Source organism: Erpetoichthys calabaricus, chromosome 2 (genome assembly GCF_900747795.2).
Source record: "Erpetoichthys calabaricus chromosome 2, fErpCal1.3, whole genome shotgun sequence".
NCBI classification, from domain to species: Eukaryota; Metazoa; Chordata; class Cladistia; order Polypteriformes; family Polypteridae; genus Erpetoichthys; species Erpetoichthys calabaricus.
In genome coordinates, this window is record NC_041395.2 from 72405324 (window position 1) to 72419925 (window position 14602).

Consider the following 14602-nt stretch of genomic DNA (forward strand, 5'->3'; position numbering starts at 1 on the left):
CCTCCTGCCACACTGCCCCTCCGCCAGCAGAGACCCGTCAGGTGCAAGCGGCCCGTCCCGCAAGGACAGGTTTCTTATGAATTTGCATATTTGGACAAGTTACAAAACTGGAATAAACACATTTTGTTTCTTGAATTAATTTTTGCTTTTAATATATATTTTTTAACAACACTACCTGCTTCAAGAAAAATAACACCAAAACAGGTGCTCCCTCTCATTGGGTCTACGGTCTGTGAGAGGGGAGAAACACGACATTTTGGGATTTCTACTGCTGCATCTATTTCCTGACAAGGAATTGTGAAACATTCCATATTATGTGAAATCCATCTTTAAAAAAAGTGAAAGAAAAAAGTAACTACACTTTTTATGTTTTCTGCAGTTAAAAAAAAAATTCAAATGGTATTAGTTTTACATGCAATTGTGAAAAAAAAATTCCAGGTTCCAACATTTCAGTTGTGGTTGCATGGTTATTGTAATTGGAAAGAAGGCCTTTAACCCAAAGCTGCTCTGCTGATTACATTTGCTCTGAGGAAAGGGGGGTTGCTTATCCCAACCCCTAGCAAAGATCACATGGTGTAGAGTGAGTCTTGGGATAATGACATTGTTCAGGCACATGAGATGAAGCTTATCAGCAGGGTCTAGAGAGCTTGCATTTTTTGGAGGTACTGGAATGCTGAATAGTAAACTGGTAATTGTACACCACGTCTCTCTATATAAATGCTCTATCCTCCGATTGTGAACACTTCTGCCTGCAATATGACGGCCACTTTTTTAACAGAACAAACTGAAAATCAAAACAATTTATAGTAAGTAAGAAATGTTAAACTACTTGGGCCACAAAGAGGGTGCTTTACCATAAACCTAGCAACTTCGACATTGTCTAAACCTTCGTCACTTCTGACACTAGATGGGAAAGCAAATGTGTTCACAGCCTCAATAAAATTAGAACTATAGAAGCCTCGTTATTGATGGCTTCAAAATAAATTATTTTTTTACTGGATCCATCGATACATCCATGGATTATAATCCTCCACCCAGCACAAAGATAACAACCATTTGATAATGCCATATTCTAAAATTTTATTCTGATAACATAGTATTATTAAAATTACATAGCCTATGATTCAATAAATGCCGTACAACACTAAACATTAAGAATACAGGCTACTTACTGAATTCATTTATGTTTATCATCAATGTGCCACAGTGCTAAAGGTGATGGGAAACTATAATACTTTTGCTGAACCGTATTTAATGCTGAGACCCCACAAAAATGCATGTATTTTTCATTAACTAGTGTAAATAATAATAATAAAAAAAAACATTCCGAGTAAAAACAATGACCTTATTCTAACACTTCGAAGGAAGCCTGGTATTTTTTTATAGCATGAATCTGGATATTCTATGACAAAGACTTTAACTTTCTCAAATAATTAATTATTGGATATATGACTGTACGTGTTGCTGATTGAAAGCCCATACTCTCCCGTTCTTTTGTGGATTCTTTTAACACTTACTCCCAGCATCTGTGCTATTTGAGGAACAGTAAAATCATATTCTAAAAGGAATTCAAGCTGGTCTATAGTCACATTTACATTGGGGTAGTCTTTGCTACCACTGCAAATTATTCTGGGGTCAAACTCAATAGTGAAAGTTCTGGGCTGGGAATACAGTAACTCAAGGGCTCTTTCAAGATTCTGTATGGCTAAATCAATTCAATCATGATATTTTAGAAACATCTTACCAAGTGGTTCAACATCTGCTCTATTCTGAAATTAGTAAAATCATTGTTACTCTGTTGTTGAAAATTTATATTCTGCAGGTGTCAAGCTACATTTTCCAAGACATCTGCAATATAATTCAGAAAATTCAGAGTAACACTTGAAAACAGTAACAAGGTCATATTACCTCATTGAAGTTAAAACACTCAAAATATACAAATAAATGTGTTTCTCTTTAACTAAACTGGTAATATGTGATTGTCTTTTTTTAATTAACAGTTAGCTTTTAATTAAATCAATGAATAATTCAGATTATTACAATGGTTAAATTTCTATGACAATATTAAAAACTATTCACATGAAATATAAGTTAAACAGTCATTATTGGTAATAATTATGTTTGTTTTTTCATCTTAAAAATCAACATAGATAAAAAGTGGAATACTCCAAGTTTACTAATGACATGCGTCATGTACTTCAGGATAGGACAATACACTGCAATGATTGTTATAAAATGTGTAAACTGGTAATGACACAAACACTCATGCACCCTTCTCTCACCACTTTTTTGTGTATGATGCATTATGGGAGTTGGTTTCCACTAAAACACTTGTAAACGAAAGAGGACTTTCAAATCTTTGTGCCGAATGAGCTTGTCTGAATTGAGAGTCTTAATTTTGGCATGCATTATTCCTCGCCGTTTCTGTATTTTATGAAATCACCTAGTTCCATCTAAAAAGTGGCTTTAATAACCCTGAAAGTACACACTTGTTCCATGAATTGGAATTTATTTGGTTTAAACCTGGATCTTTTATACCAGCATACTGATGCCAGGTCTGAGGTGCTGTTTGTTCAGTGCTTGCAGAGAAACAGCTTTCTCAATAAATTCAGTAACTTATTTGAAACCAGGATGACTGCATAATCTACCAACTTTTTAACTAATTTCACTTGCACTGTAGCATGTCTTGTTGTTATGCGTTTCTTTATATTGCATTCTTATTACATTTTTTAAAACAACTTAGTGTTCAAAATGAAAGACTCTATAAAAATACTTAGTGTCTAGAAAAAGTGAATAAAATGCCCTAGAAAATGCCTGTTATTTAAAACATTACATTGAAATATGGACAATTTTTATAGATAGTGTCAAGAAAAATACAACTATTTAAAACAACTATGAAAATAAAAAGTACTACTACTAGCACCCAAGTAAGTGATAAAAGTTGTATTTAATACTACACTTTTCAATAAAAAGAAAATAAAGTTACAAATCTGATGCAGAATAAACTGTTACTTTTAGTAGAGGAAGCCTTGCTGCTCAATTTATATGTATTATATTCCTAGTATATGGAAAACAAGAAAATTCTTGGTTTCTGTGAAACATGAACTTGTACCTTGCAAGTCACCATCTCTTGTATACGTTGCTCAGGGTCCTGTCCCGCCTTCGGTCTGACCAGCACATAAACTGCTTTCACATTAGGACACGATCGGAGTAGCTTTTCCAGAAGAACTTTGCCCATAAAACCTGTAGCCCCAGTAATGAGGACATTCTTCCCCTCATAATACTTCGGGATGGAAATCATAATAGCCTTGGTCTTTATAGGAAACAGATACCTGAAAAAGGGAACAAAGCATGGTAAACTGAAAAGGCAATTTGATACACAAGCATTGAGCTACTTATTTTAGTTATTTTCTGGATCAATTTTTATACAATCTCTTAATCATGTCTACATCTTGTGGTTTGAAGCTTGCTTTTGTTATGAACTGCAAGGTCTTAGGGGAAGACCAGATCACCTTTCTCAGTCTGTAAATACACAGTTCTTCAAAAATGTATCCACTGCAAAGAATAAAACCAGATTGCATAATCCCTTGAGTATAAGGCAGATCTTTTACATATATGGTAATTACCGATATATCAGAATTGTCCTGCATATGAAATATCAGAGAATATGATGGACATTAGCAAACTAAGCCTATGTGCAGGGCAGGTGTTTGTGTACATGTTTAATCAAAATTGGTTGCATACTGAAATCTCATTTTTTTATTTTTAAGTAAATCATTTGAATCTTTTTGTGCAAGTTTTTTTGTGTAATCTCAATTACAAGGGGGCTCCGCCCCCTGCTCGCCTACCCCCGGCGTTGGGTATCCTGAAATACATTAGTCGAGCTTGTTCGTTTTGGATCCGTGCCCGCTTTGCCCGCGGCATTTCAGATGCGCGTTGTAGGCGCCTGCGTTCATTGATTTTATCCAGGCGGGCTCGTGTTTGTATATCCGTCAGTCGAGCTCGTTTGTTTTGAACACGTGCCTGCTTTGCTTACGCAGTTTCAGACGCGCATTGTAGGCGCCTGCGTTCATTGATCTTATCCAGGTGGGCTCGTGTTTGTATCGTTGAGCTGTATTGTGTTTGAATTTGGTGTAAAGCGTTCAGCGGTTTGTACAATCCCAAGCAGCACATTATTCCTAACTTCACTCCGCAGTAGTGCCACTCACAATATGGCCACTCACAATTTGTTGCTTCATTTCTCATTCACGTTAGTTAAGCTCTTTCGTTCTTGGTCCGTGACTCCTTCGTTCGCGGTGGATACGACTTCGCTTGCGGGTCTATGGGTACGTCTCATGGTCCCATCGCCATGTCCCTGCGTCCATATCCGGTTTATTCTTGGTTAGTAATATGGATTTGGTCAGTTATTTACCTTTTTCTTTTCCGGCACACCTTGCAGTGTTGTAAACAAACAGCTAAGGGACATTTTAAGGATGCGTAAATATCAAGTGCAACCCTTGCAAAACTATGAGCTTCAGGTATATATGAAGACTCCCTTGTGGGCTATAAACGCCACCTGTAACACTCTGTGCATTATCTCATCCACACTTTTCTGGAGTGCATGACCTCTGTAGATTTTCTCCAGGACAACCAAAGAGTAAGGCTTTGTTTCTTCCACACAACAAATGAAATTAAAAATAAATTAAAGATCCACTACCAGTTTACTGCAACCTATATATTGTTCTTCTGTGGTAGTAAATGAACATAAGTGGTTTAGTAGTTGACATCTGGAAAAGGGGACTAAAGGCAATCACTTGAATAAACTTAACCAAAATTGTAAGGCTGAGAAAACAAATGTAAAACATAATTACTTCTGCAAATGTAAGAAATATGTAACAAAATTTGAGGGATCAGCAACAATTTGGATTGAAGTGTTTCACATTAAAAATCTGAATGCAAGTTAAATTCTGTTAAATTGCATATAAGGTACAAATGGCCAGCAATGAGACAATTAACAAGTCGTTTAAAGCATAACTACATTACCTTTGATACAGAGAGGTTTGGTTCTCAATACAAATTAAACTTCAATGTTCGCGATCCAGCAAAAAACTCTGTCAACCTTTGTAACCCACACACTTTTTTAGTTTAGGATTTGTTGCTCAGACCAATTTTATGATCTGATAGAATGCCACATAGAGTTCTGGAGGTCCATGACATATGTATGAGGGAGGGTGGATTTCAGTGAAAAGCATTGTTAGGGTAAGAGTTAAGATCGACAGTTAAAGTAATTCTGCACCTGGGATCTTTTGCTTTGATGCAGTAATGGATATGTTGACTTGTGGGATAAAAGACCAATTTCCCTGATGCATGGTTTTTTGATAATAATATTATGTTTTGTAGCACCAGAAAAGAGAAAGTTTAAATATCTAGGATCAGTGGCAGCCCAAGATAAACAATCAAGGTTCAGAGATAACCCACAGAGTGCAATGTGGATGACCTAAAAGAAGGTTCTATAAGTGACAGAGCCTTCATATCCACAGCACCCAGATTTTGGAACAACCTCCCTAAATTGATGAGGTCAGCCAACTGAATACATTCTTTTTTTTTTTTTTTTTTAAATGAAAGAAAGTTTACATACTCAGGATGAATTTAAAAAAAAAAAATCAGTTTATAATCCCGCCACAGATTTTATACTAATAAACTATAAATTTGGCATACCGTTTAAGACATCTACTTGGTCCAGGGCAAAAGTACTTTTTCCAACAATGTTCACAGTCTGAGTATTTCACTTTTTATTGACTACATCACAATTCCAGTGGGTCACAAGTTTACATACACTTTGTTAATATTTGTTAGCATTGCCTTTAAATTGTTTAAAATGAGCCAAACATTTTGGGTAGCCTTCCACAAGCTTCTTACAGCAAGTTGTCGGCCCATTCCTCCACAGAAAACTGGTGTAACTGGAACAGGTTTGTAGGCCTCCATGCTCACACATGCTTTTTCGGTTCTGCCCAGAAATTTTCATTCAGATTGAAGTCAGGGCTTTGTGATGAAACTCCAATATCTTGACCTTGTTGTCTTTAAGCTATATTGCCACAGCTTTGAAGGTATGCTTGGAATCATTCTCCATCTTGAAGACCCATTTGTGAATGAGCTTCAACTTCCTTGCTGAGCTCTTGAGATGTTGCTGCATTATATCTACATAATTTTTCCTCATGACTCCATCTATTTTGTGAAGTGCAGCAATCCCTCCTGCAGCAAAGCACCGAAACAAAACAAAGCTCCCACACCCATGTTTGAAGATTGAAATGGTGTCCTCTAGCTTGCAAGCTTTGCCCCTTTTCCTCCAAACATAACAATGGCCAAACAATCAAATCTTGTATTCATCAGACCAGGCGATATTTCCCCAGAAGGTAAGGTCTTTGTCCCCATGTGCCATTGCCAACTGCAGTCTGGCTTTTTTATGGCAGCTTGGCAGAAGTGGCTTCTTCCTTGCTAAACAGCCTCTCTGGTCCTGTGGATACATGGTTAGTTTTACTGTGGAATTAGATACTTGTCTACCTATTTCCTCCAGCATCTTCACAAGGTCCTTTGCTGTTGTTCTGGGATTGATTTGAACTTTTCCTGCCAAAGTATATTCTTCTCTAGGAGACAGAATTCTCCTCCTTACTAAGTGGTATAACGGCTGTGTGGTGCTTTTAGAGAGGAATGTGGAACCTTGTTTTTTTGTTCTTTATTTCGCCTTATACAATTTCTTTTATTAGGAATTTGTTAGTTTTCGCATACCCCTTGGGGTCTGAGCGCAGGATTACCCATTGTACAGCTCCCCTGGAGCAATTGAAGGTTAAGGGCCTTGCTCAAGGGCCCAGCAGAGTAGAATTTCTTTTTGGCATTGACGGGGATTCGAACCGGCAACCTTCGGGATACCAGTGCAGATCCTTAGCCTCAGAGCCACCACTCCGCCCCAACCTTGCAGCATTTGGAAATTGTTCCTGAGGATGAACCAGATATGTGGAGGTCCACAATTTATTTTTCTGAGGTCTTGGCTGAATTCTTTTGATTTTCCTATTATGTCAAGCAAAGACGTGGAGAGTTTGATAGTAGTCTTAAACTTCCACATGTTGACTCCATTTATGCTAACCGGCTACCAGGAGCTAATTGTCTAATTGCTCAAAGGCTTGATGTAATTTTTTGGAATTTTCCAAGCTGTTTAAAAGGCACAGTTTACAAAGTGTATTTAAACTTGTGACCCACTGAAATTATGATATAGTCAAAAAAAAGTTAAGTAATCTGTCTGGGAACAGTGATGGAAAAAAATATTTTGACCTGCACAAAGTAGATACCTTAAATGATATGCCAAATTTATATTTTGTTAGTATAAAATCTATGGAGGGGTTATAAAGTAAGATTTGAAGAAATCACCCCAGTGTACATAAACCTCTGACTTCAGCTGTAAGTCTTGCGTTGTTTACATATGAGATTGAATCTACCCAAGTACTGACTGGTAGTGGTGATTTATACACTATCCTCCCATTGCATTCCCTACCATTCCTTTGTTCATTAGTTATATAATTTTCCACTGGTATGAACTTGTAATATTATCAATATTATTTTGTCTTGTTATGTGCAATTGCACATAATATTGTGAAAAATGCCAGCTGTGATGGTTCTGTCCATCTGTCTATTTGTCCATCTATCTATATGAAAAAACTGAGGCTTTTATTGACAATTACATTTATAAGTTTATGCAAAGAGTCAATATTTGCACTGTTGGCCCTTCTTTTTCAAGATCTTTGCAATTCTCCCTGGCATGCTGTCAATCAACTTCTGGGCCTAATCCTGACTGATGGCAGCGCATTCTTGCATAATCAATGCTTGGAGTTTGTCAGAATTTGTGGGTTTTTGTTTGATCACCTGCCTCTTGAGGACTGACCACAAGTTCCCATTGGGATTAAGGTCTGGGGAGTTTCCTGGCCATGAACCTAAAATTTCGATGTTTTGTTCCCACTTAGTTATCACTTTTGCCTTATGACACGGTGCTCCATCATGCTGCAAAAGGCATTGTTAGTCACCAAAATGTTCTAAAGATCTAAAAACACTGAAGCAGCAAATTGTTGAAAACCAATACTTGTGTCATTCTCAAAACTATTGGCCATAACTGTACAAAAGTTCAGAAATTTTAAGATCTCCTTTTGAAAAGCACTGGTGAAAAGTTTAAACTAGTCTATCTTTAAAACAGAAAAACATTCTGTGCAACTTCAATTATGGATCAATTTACCTTGAGTGAGATTACTTTAATACTAGTCCGACAACTGCTCAGATCCCCAGTAAAAATTAGTCAAAACTCCAGTGGAGGCAAGCCGCTTATGCACCATTTTATGTCTTCTGCTCAAACTCTTTGTTTTTAATTTTTACAAGTAAAACAAGTCTGAATAGAACAGGAACAGAATTATGTAATGGATTCTCTATAAGCACAAAGTGAAAAAATATGTACTCTATATTTACATTACACTTAAAACAACCTCACTGCTGCATTATCTGAACATTATCATAAAGAGCAGAAAGGTGCAGCTACCCAAATTAACATAAACGCAGGATGAGTTAAGAAGTGGAACTGCAGTTGACATATGGGCAGAATATCGAAGCCACAGGACAAGTAATAAGGACTAAGGTTTATTGTTTCTATAGTGTGCAATGAGGATGACTGTGCTGCAAATAGCAAATAAAGAGCAAAACTACAGCTTGTGCTGTTGTCAAAGAATTGTTTAGTGCTAAAATGTACGACAAAGACTGAGTTGATGTTATAGTTTACTTGTGCCTGAAGAGCCACTTTTGCTTCTGTGCATCTTAAAATTGAAATTAGTGTCACCTTTGGTGTTCTCATTATACTGTACAATGAATTAGTTCTATTTCAAGTTCTTACTTATTTGGATAATTGAAATGAATTATTTGTGTTTTTACTAATATTAATTGCTAGGTGAAGAACTTAGCACATTTTCTTTTCCCCTTTTATGGACTAATACCGATTGTATTTTTTGCTAATATTGGTCATTTTGCCATAAAAAACCATAAATGCAATTTCACTTTATTTTTGATATGTTGGCAGTTAGTGGTGAACTGACTAGTGTGGCATTGTTACTACAGTTGAAAAGGAGGAGACTATATTTAGATTACATGAGTGGTTCCCAAACCTGGTCCCGGGGACCTCCTGTGGCTGCAGGTCTTTATTACAACCAGATTCACAATCAATAATAATAACTGATAACAGTTGATCTTATTCAATTAGCTGGTCTTTTTTCAATCCTCATATTCTGCATTCTAAAGCTATTAATGCTTAACTCTCTTTTGTTGTTTTCCTAATTTTTTCTCCTTTGCCTGTGTAGTTTGCTCCCTTCATTTAACACGAATAGTGACAATTACCAACAAGAACAGCAGACACCCAGGATGATGAAACCTGCAACTACTTTGGAGTCAGACCCACTAATTAGTAAATATTCAATTACATAACCAGAACACCTGGAAAAGCAGAATGAAAATTGGGATGAAAATACTGTTAACAAATAAAAAAAAACCTACATATTCCCCCTGGAACTGCTTAGTACATTTTAATAAACATCTAGCAAACTTAGTTTTGTAATTTCTACATTAATTTCAAAACACAGAATCTGGGAAATAATGACTCACTTAATTAGGCTAGGAGTCCAAAGAACAATGGAAGTTGGTTGAAGCAAAAAACCTGCAGCCTCAGGGAGTCCCCAGGACTGAGTTTGGGAACTACTGGATTATACTATACTGTATTTATCCCCAGGGAGAAATTAAAATTTTACAAAAACTCAAAAAAAAAAAATTAAAATGATATATAATATTATAATAAAAAACAACTACCACACCCAAACAAACAAAGACACATAAGAACTTTTGGCTTGGATTTGAATAAGAGATTATTAAAATAAGGCGAGACTTGCTCAGATTGTAGGTTTAGATTTAAAGTGATTAACATGTGAATAAAGCAGGTTCAGCTTGTAGTGTTCATGAATGGGACTTGCAGACAGAAGTGTGTTTTCTCATTTTAAGTCACCAGCATTGAAAATAATTCATCATTAAGATACTGGTACAGAGTCAATCATATCTGTTGCGGAGTCGGGCAGGATGATGTAAAACTTATTTCCCTGAGCAGTAGAATGTACAAATCCAGTTCACAATTCAGTTTGAAACATTTCCACCTTACTTTTAATCATGCTCTTGATCATTGTCCCTTCAATTCTCGGAGGAGTTTGTAAATATTATTCTCACTCTTGATCTTTGACCATCTCCATTTTCATTTTCGGATGGGCAGCTCTTTCAATAGAGCATAATGGAGCTCTTAATGTGGCAGTGATTGTCGTGCTACAGAGAATATGAGAATATTTAATATATCCTTCAGAGTCTCCTACATTCTCAGATGTTACAGATGTAGGTAGCCATCAGAGTCTTTATTCTCACCATGTGACAATTTTCATATTCGCAACTTGTCAAAAAAAACAGCTGCAAGGGTCTGGTGCTCAGGCCTGCATGGACAGCAGCATCACTTCAGTGAAATAACAGTAAAACATTAATAAAAGGTCCAGATCTGCTTTCCATATGAAGAATTTAAACAATAGTCAGTCAAAGTCCCACCACAATTAACACAATATATCAATCAATGCCATTTATGTATTGTTCTCTGCCATCTATTAAAGCTATTGAGCCACCATAAGCCTATTTGGACTAGGTTTTAAATTATAGGAAATAGTAAAGTGATGTTAAAAATTTTTAATGCAGTATACTAATTCATGTAACTTAAAAAAAAATCATATGAATATGATTTATTGTTTCAGTAACAATGTTTAATAAATAAATACAGCTAACCCTGCACTCGGACCTCCAAAGTTTATACGAAAAGACATTTCCCTTCTGGAATTAAAGTATATCAAATGAAATTTAAAAAAAAAAAAAAAAACTTAATTTTTCTGCAATATTAAGTTTATTTTCAAGTTTCAGTTTTAAGATTTTTTATTTTTGGCAGTAACCAAACTAACAAGAGTTGAGGGTAGTGGGTTAAATGGCAAACGCTTACTAAAAAGGCACAGGGGTAGAAACTCAAAAACTGCCTCATCTTATTAATAACTTTGCACCAGAAATGGTAAACAGGCAGGCTCTCCCAGAGGGAACAGTAATAATGCATCTATTGCGCAACGTATACATTAAGTGTTTATTAGACATTCTCATTGTGTATTTTATTCTGTATAAAATGGGCTCAATAGTTTAGTTTGTACTAAATAAGTTGCAAACTAATTTGAGTAGTTAATCTTCCCAAAACTGCAAATTTGACTTGCCCTTTTCCAATTGGTAAATGCTAAAAGGATTTTTTAATCCTTTCAGATTAACAAATAAAATTAACTCATAAAATTTGAAAGGTTTGTGAAAAGATATGTGTCAACACCACAGCTCTGGGATTAATATGACAGGTATTCGATAAGATTTTTTGCAAGTCTCATTGATTAAAATTGCATGCTAATGAATTATTTTGAATCACTTGGTGATCACCACAATAAAATAGTGCATTCTAATTGTTCAATATGTGAAACATAAAATACTTGCAAGTGCTTCAGTTCATATTAAAGAAAGATCATTTTTGCCTTGAATTCAATGTACACAGGATGGACTTTCATTCTCCTTTACCCCGTGGTGGATTAAGCAGGCTCATGGACATACAGTTGGAATCACTAAGACAGTGTTTGGGCTCTTGACAGTATCAATGTATGCATTCTCTTTAACCAATTACAGGCAAGTTAAACATTTATTTTTTCAATTCTGTGCAAAGTTCCCAGAATGTGCAACAGGCATATCAAGAACACATTGAAAAAGTTGGTTCTCTTTGTTACCTGATCGCCTAAACTTACGTGCACAGAAAATATTTACCTCCTCATGAAGAAAAAATCTGTTTTCTAGCACAACTAACAGCAAAGGTTTAGATATTGAAAGAATTATGCACCAATTAACTTTCACAATTAAAAGGGTAGCTCTGTGGTCATCCAGCATTTGAAAACAAAAAGGGTACTTTCCTCAATGGGCAGAAATACATGTTTTATTTATGAACAAAGCAGTTATCCAACTAAGGTTAAACAGCAATATCCAGAGTAACACAATATTGATTGCAGTTGGATGTACTGTACATTCAAAAGTAAACTGAACATTGAAGTTCACCTATTAATGTGATGACCCTGTAAAAATTATGTACATTGAAGCCTGAATTGCAACAAAGTTTTGGATTAATTAAACAGAAATTTAGGGAATCTATACTGTATATAAAATGATAGGATTGTCTGTCATGCAAAAAAAAAAAAAAAAAAAAAAAAAAAAAAAATCACAAACCACTCTACACTGAATCTTGATCTTGATCTCAATCGAGAGCTTCTGCCATGAAATGCATAACATCACCCAATTATTTGGTCAGACTGGCTACCTCAGCCATAAACAAACCCTGCCAACAACAGCAAAATAACAGCTCGGCTGGAACACACTATTGCTAACAGGAAAACAACCATGCCAAGCTCTCATGGAGACAGGAAAACAAAAGCTGTGTGCCTTTGTTCACTAGTCTATGACAGACTTGTGCAGTTGGTGCATTTATCACTAAATATCTATGCAATCTTGAAAAATGGCAGCAAGAGTGGATGATGAAAAATGAAAGAAATTGAAACGGTACTTAAACTTTTCTCAACATAAACTTCATAACTATAATTTGTTGGAAGGGCTGGGAGATTTGCTTATCACACTTCACTCACATCCCAAATATAGGCCAATGTGCAGAAACAATCCAATTAATAATTTCACTACAATTTTCTTAATGAGTTAATTGATAAATGAACTATGATAGACCAATGCCATTCGAGGGCTGATTCCTTCTTTGCAAGTGATGTTTCCAGGATAGGATTCAGCACCCTGCAAACCAAATTGGATTAGCCAGGTTTGAGAATGTTACGTTTTAAAACATACTGGTAAGACTATTGTGGCTTATCTGAATTGAAATTAAAACACAAGGCAGACCGATGATATATCAAATGGGTTAGCAGCTGCTCAGCTACACAAGGATGCACAATTAATAGAACAGCTAAAAACAGCCTGCTTCACTGCTATAAATACATTAGCAAACACTGAATTTGTGGTGCAAATTTTGTTTTTGAAGTCATTGGAGTGTTATGTTATACACATAAATTTTGATGAAAGCAAGGAAAGCACACAAAGAACCCCAAATGGATGACATATTAATGTTGCAATAACAAGCAAAGGTTTACATTTTATTATGGTTCTGTCCACAGTAACAGAAAATGTCTGACCACCTTAAGCTGACGTCACAATACACAAGTTAAGAGGATCTGAAACAACTGCGGTTTCTGATCACACTGCTAGTCCATGTCAGCTTACATGACTAGAAATTGCTGGACATGTCAAGTTATGGTCTGCATAATGACTTTCCAGCACAGTTTCACATTTCCAAAGTATCAGGAGCTTGCCTCCTCCTCTGACAGCTAATAACATACTGCCTGAAAATGCTGGAGCCTGTGTAAGGGGTTTAAAGGTACATTTGAGTTCAGCTATAATTTTGGACTTTTTTTTTTTTTCCTTTTTCTACTGCCATGGTAGGTAAAACACAAAATGCTAACAGAAGTGAGGTCCAAAACACCTGCATTGCTTATTCCTCCTTGCTGCATTACTCTTCCGGGTAAACATACAGTATGTTGATTGTTACTTCTGTTGAAAATACCACGCACACATATGACTTAAGACAAAAATCAAATCCATTTGATTTTGTTAGAGCGAGTCACAGAGTAGATGGTCAGAGTCACTGAGAATGTTACATTATACAACTGGAACAGATTCACTAAGAAAATCTTTTTTTTTCATTTTAGTTGTGTAAAAAACTGAATTCAATAAATTTGCCTTTAAAGTGGAGTAAAGTGTGAAAAAACAAATTTCCGTAGTATTGTAGCTTGCATATACAGTATTTTGTTAAATTCACATTGTGTGCTGAAAATATTGAGAAAAATCAAGGTTGTATGTAAACGCATAGATTTACTGTTTTTTTTTTCCTGATAAGTCTTTTTTTTTTGGCAAACAAAAATACATACACTTCGAAAATATATGGTTGTTTGAATCATACTGGAAACAGGTGAGGGTTTGCAGAGATTGTTGGTACTGATTTTCTCACAACCATTAGGCACAAAATCTCATGTATGCTTTTTTCAAACTTTAAGAATTAATATGTCTGGCTAGAGAAAGACTTGCTTGTCATTCTGTTCAGCACACAGGTGATTAAACTGATGACAAGCAAAAAATCACTGCAGGAGTACGATTTACTAAAAACAATAGAGTGGAGCATAAAGATCATCATACTTATTGTTTTTATCTTCAATGTGACGCAGGGTTTACATTAATACATCAGGCAAAATTTTGCTGAGGTTAACATCTATTAGAGCACTATGTAAATAAACTGATACTTTCAAAGCAATATGTACATTCAATACAAATCTGGCAAACCTCATACAGTATACTAGATGGACATTCTTGCAATACTCTAGACATGACATGTTGACATGTTTCT

At 35.7% G+C, this 14602-nt stretch overlaps 1 protein-coding gene across 2 annotated transcripts in view; it reads right to left on the reverse strand.

The window, feature by feature from the left end:
* Positions 1-14602, reverse strand: part of far1 (fatty acyl CoA reductase 1) — a 113980-nt gene that overhangs the window by 69138 nt on the left and 30240 nt on the right. For both annotated transcript variants that reach the window (XM_051922777.1, XM_028793910.2), the window contains exon 2: positions 3113-3332. In XM_051922777.1, the coding sequence (XP_051778737.1) occupies positions 3113-3301 (189 nt within the window). In that variant the 5' untranslated portion in view covers positions 3302-3332. The remainder of the gene's footprint in view (positions 1-3112; positions 3333-14602) is intronic.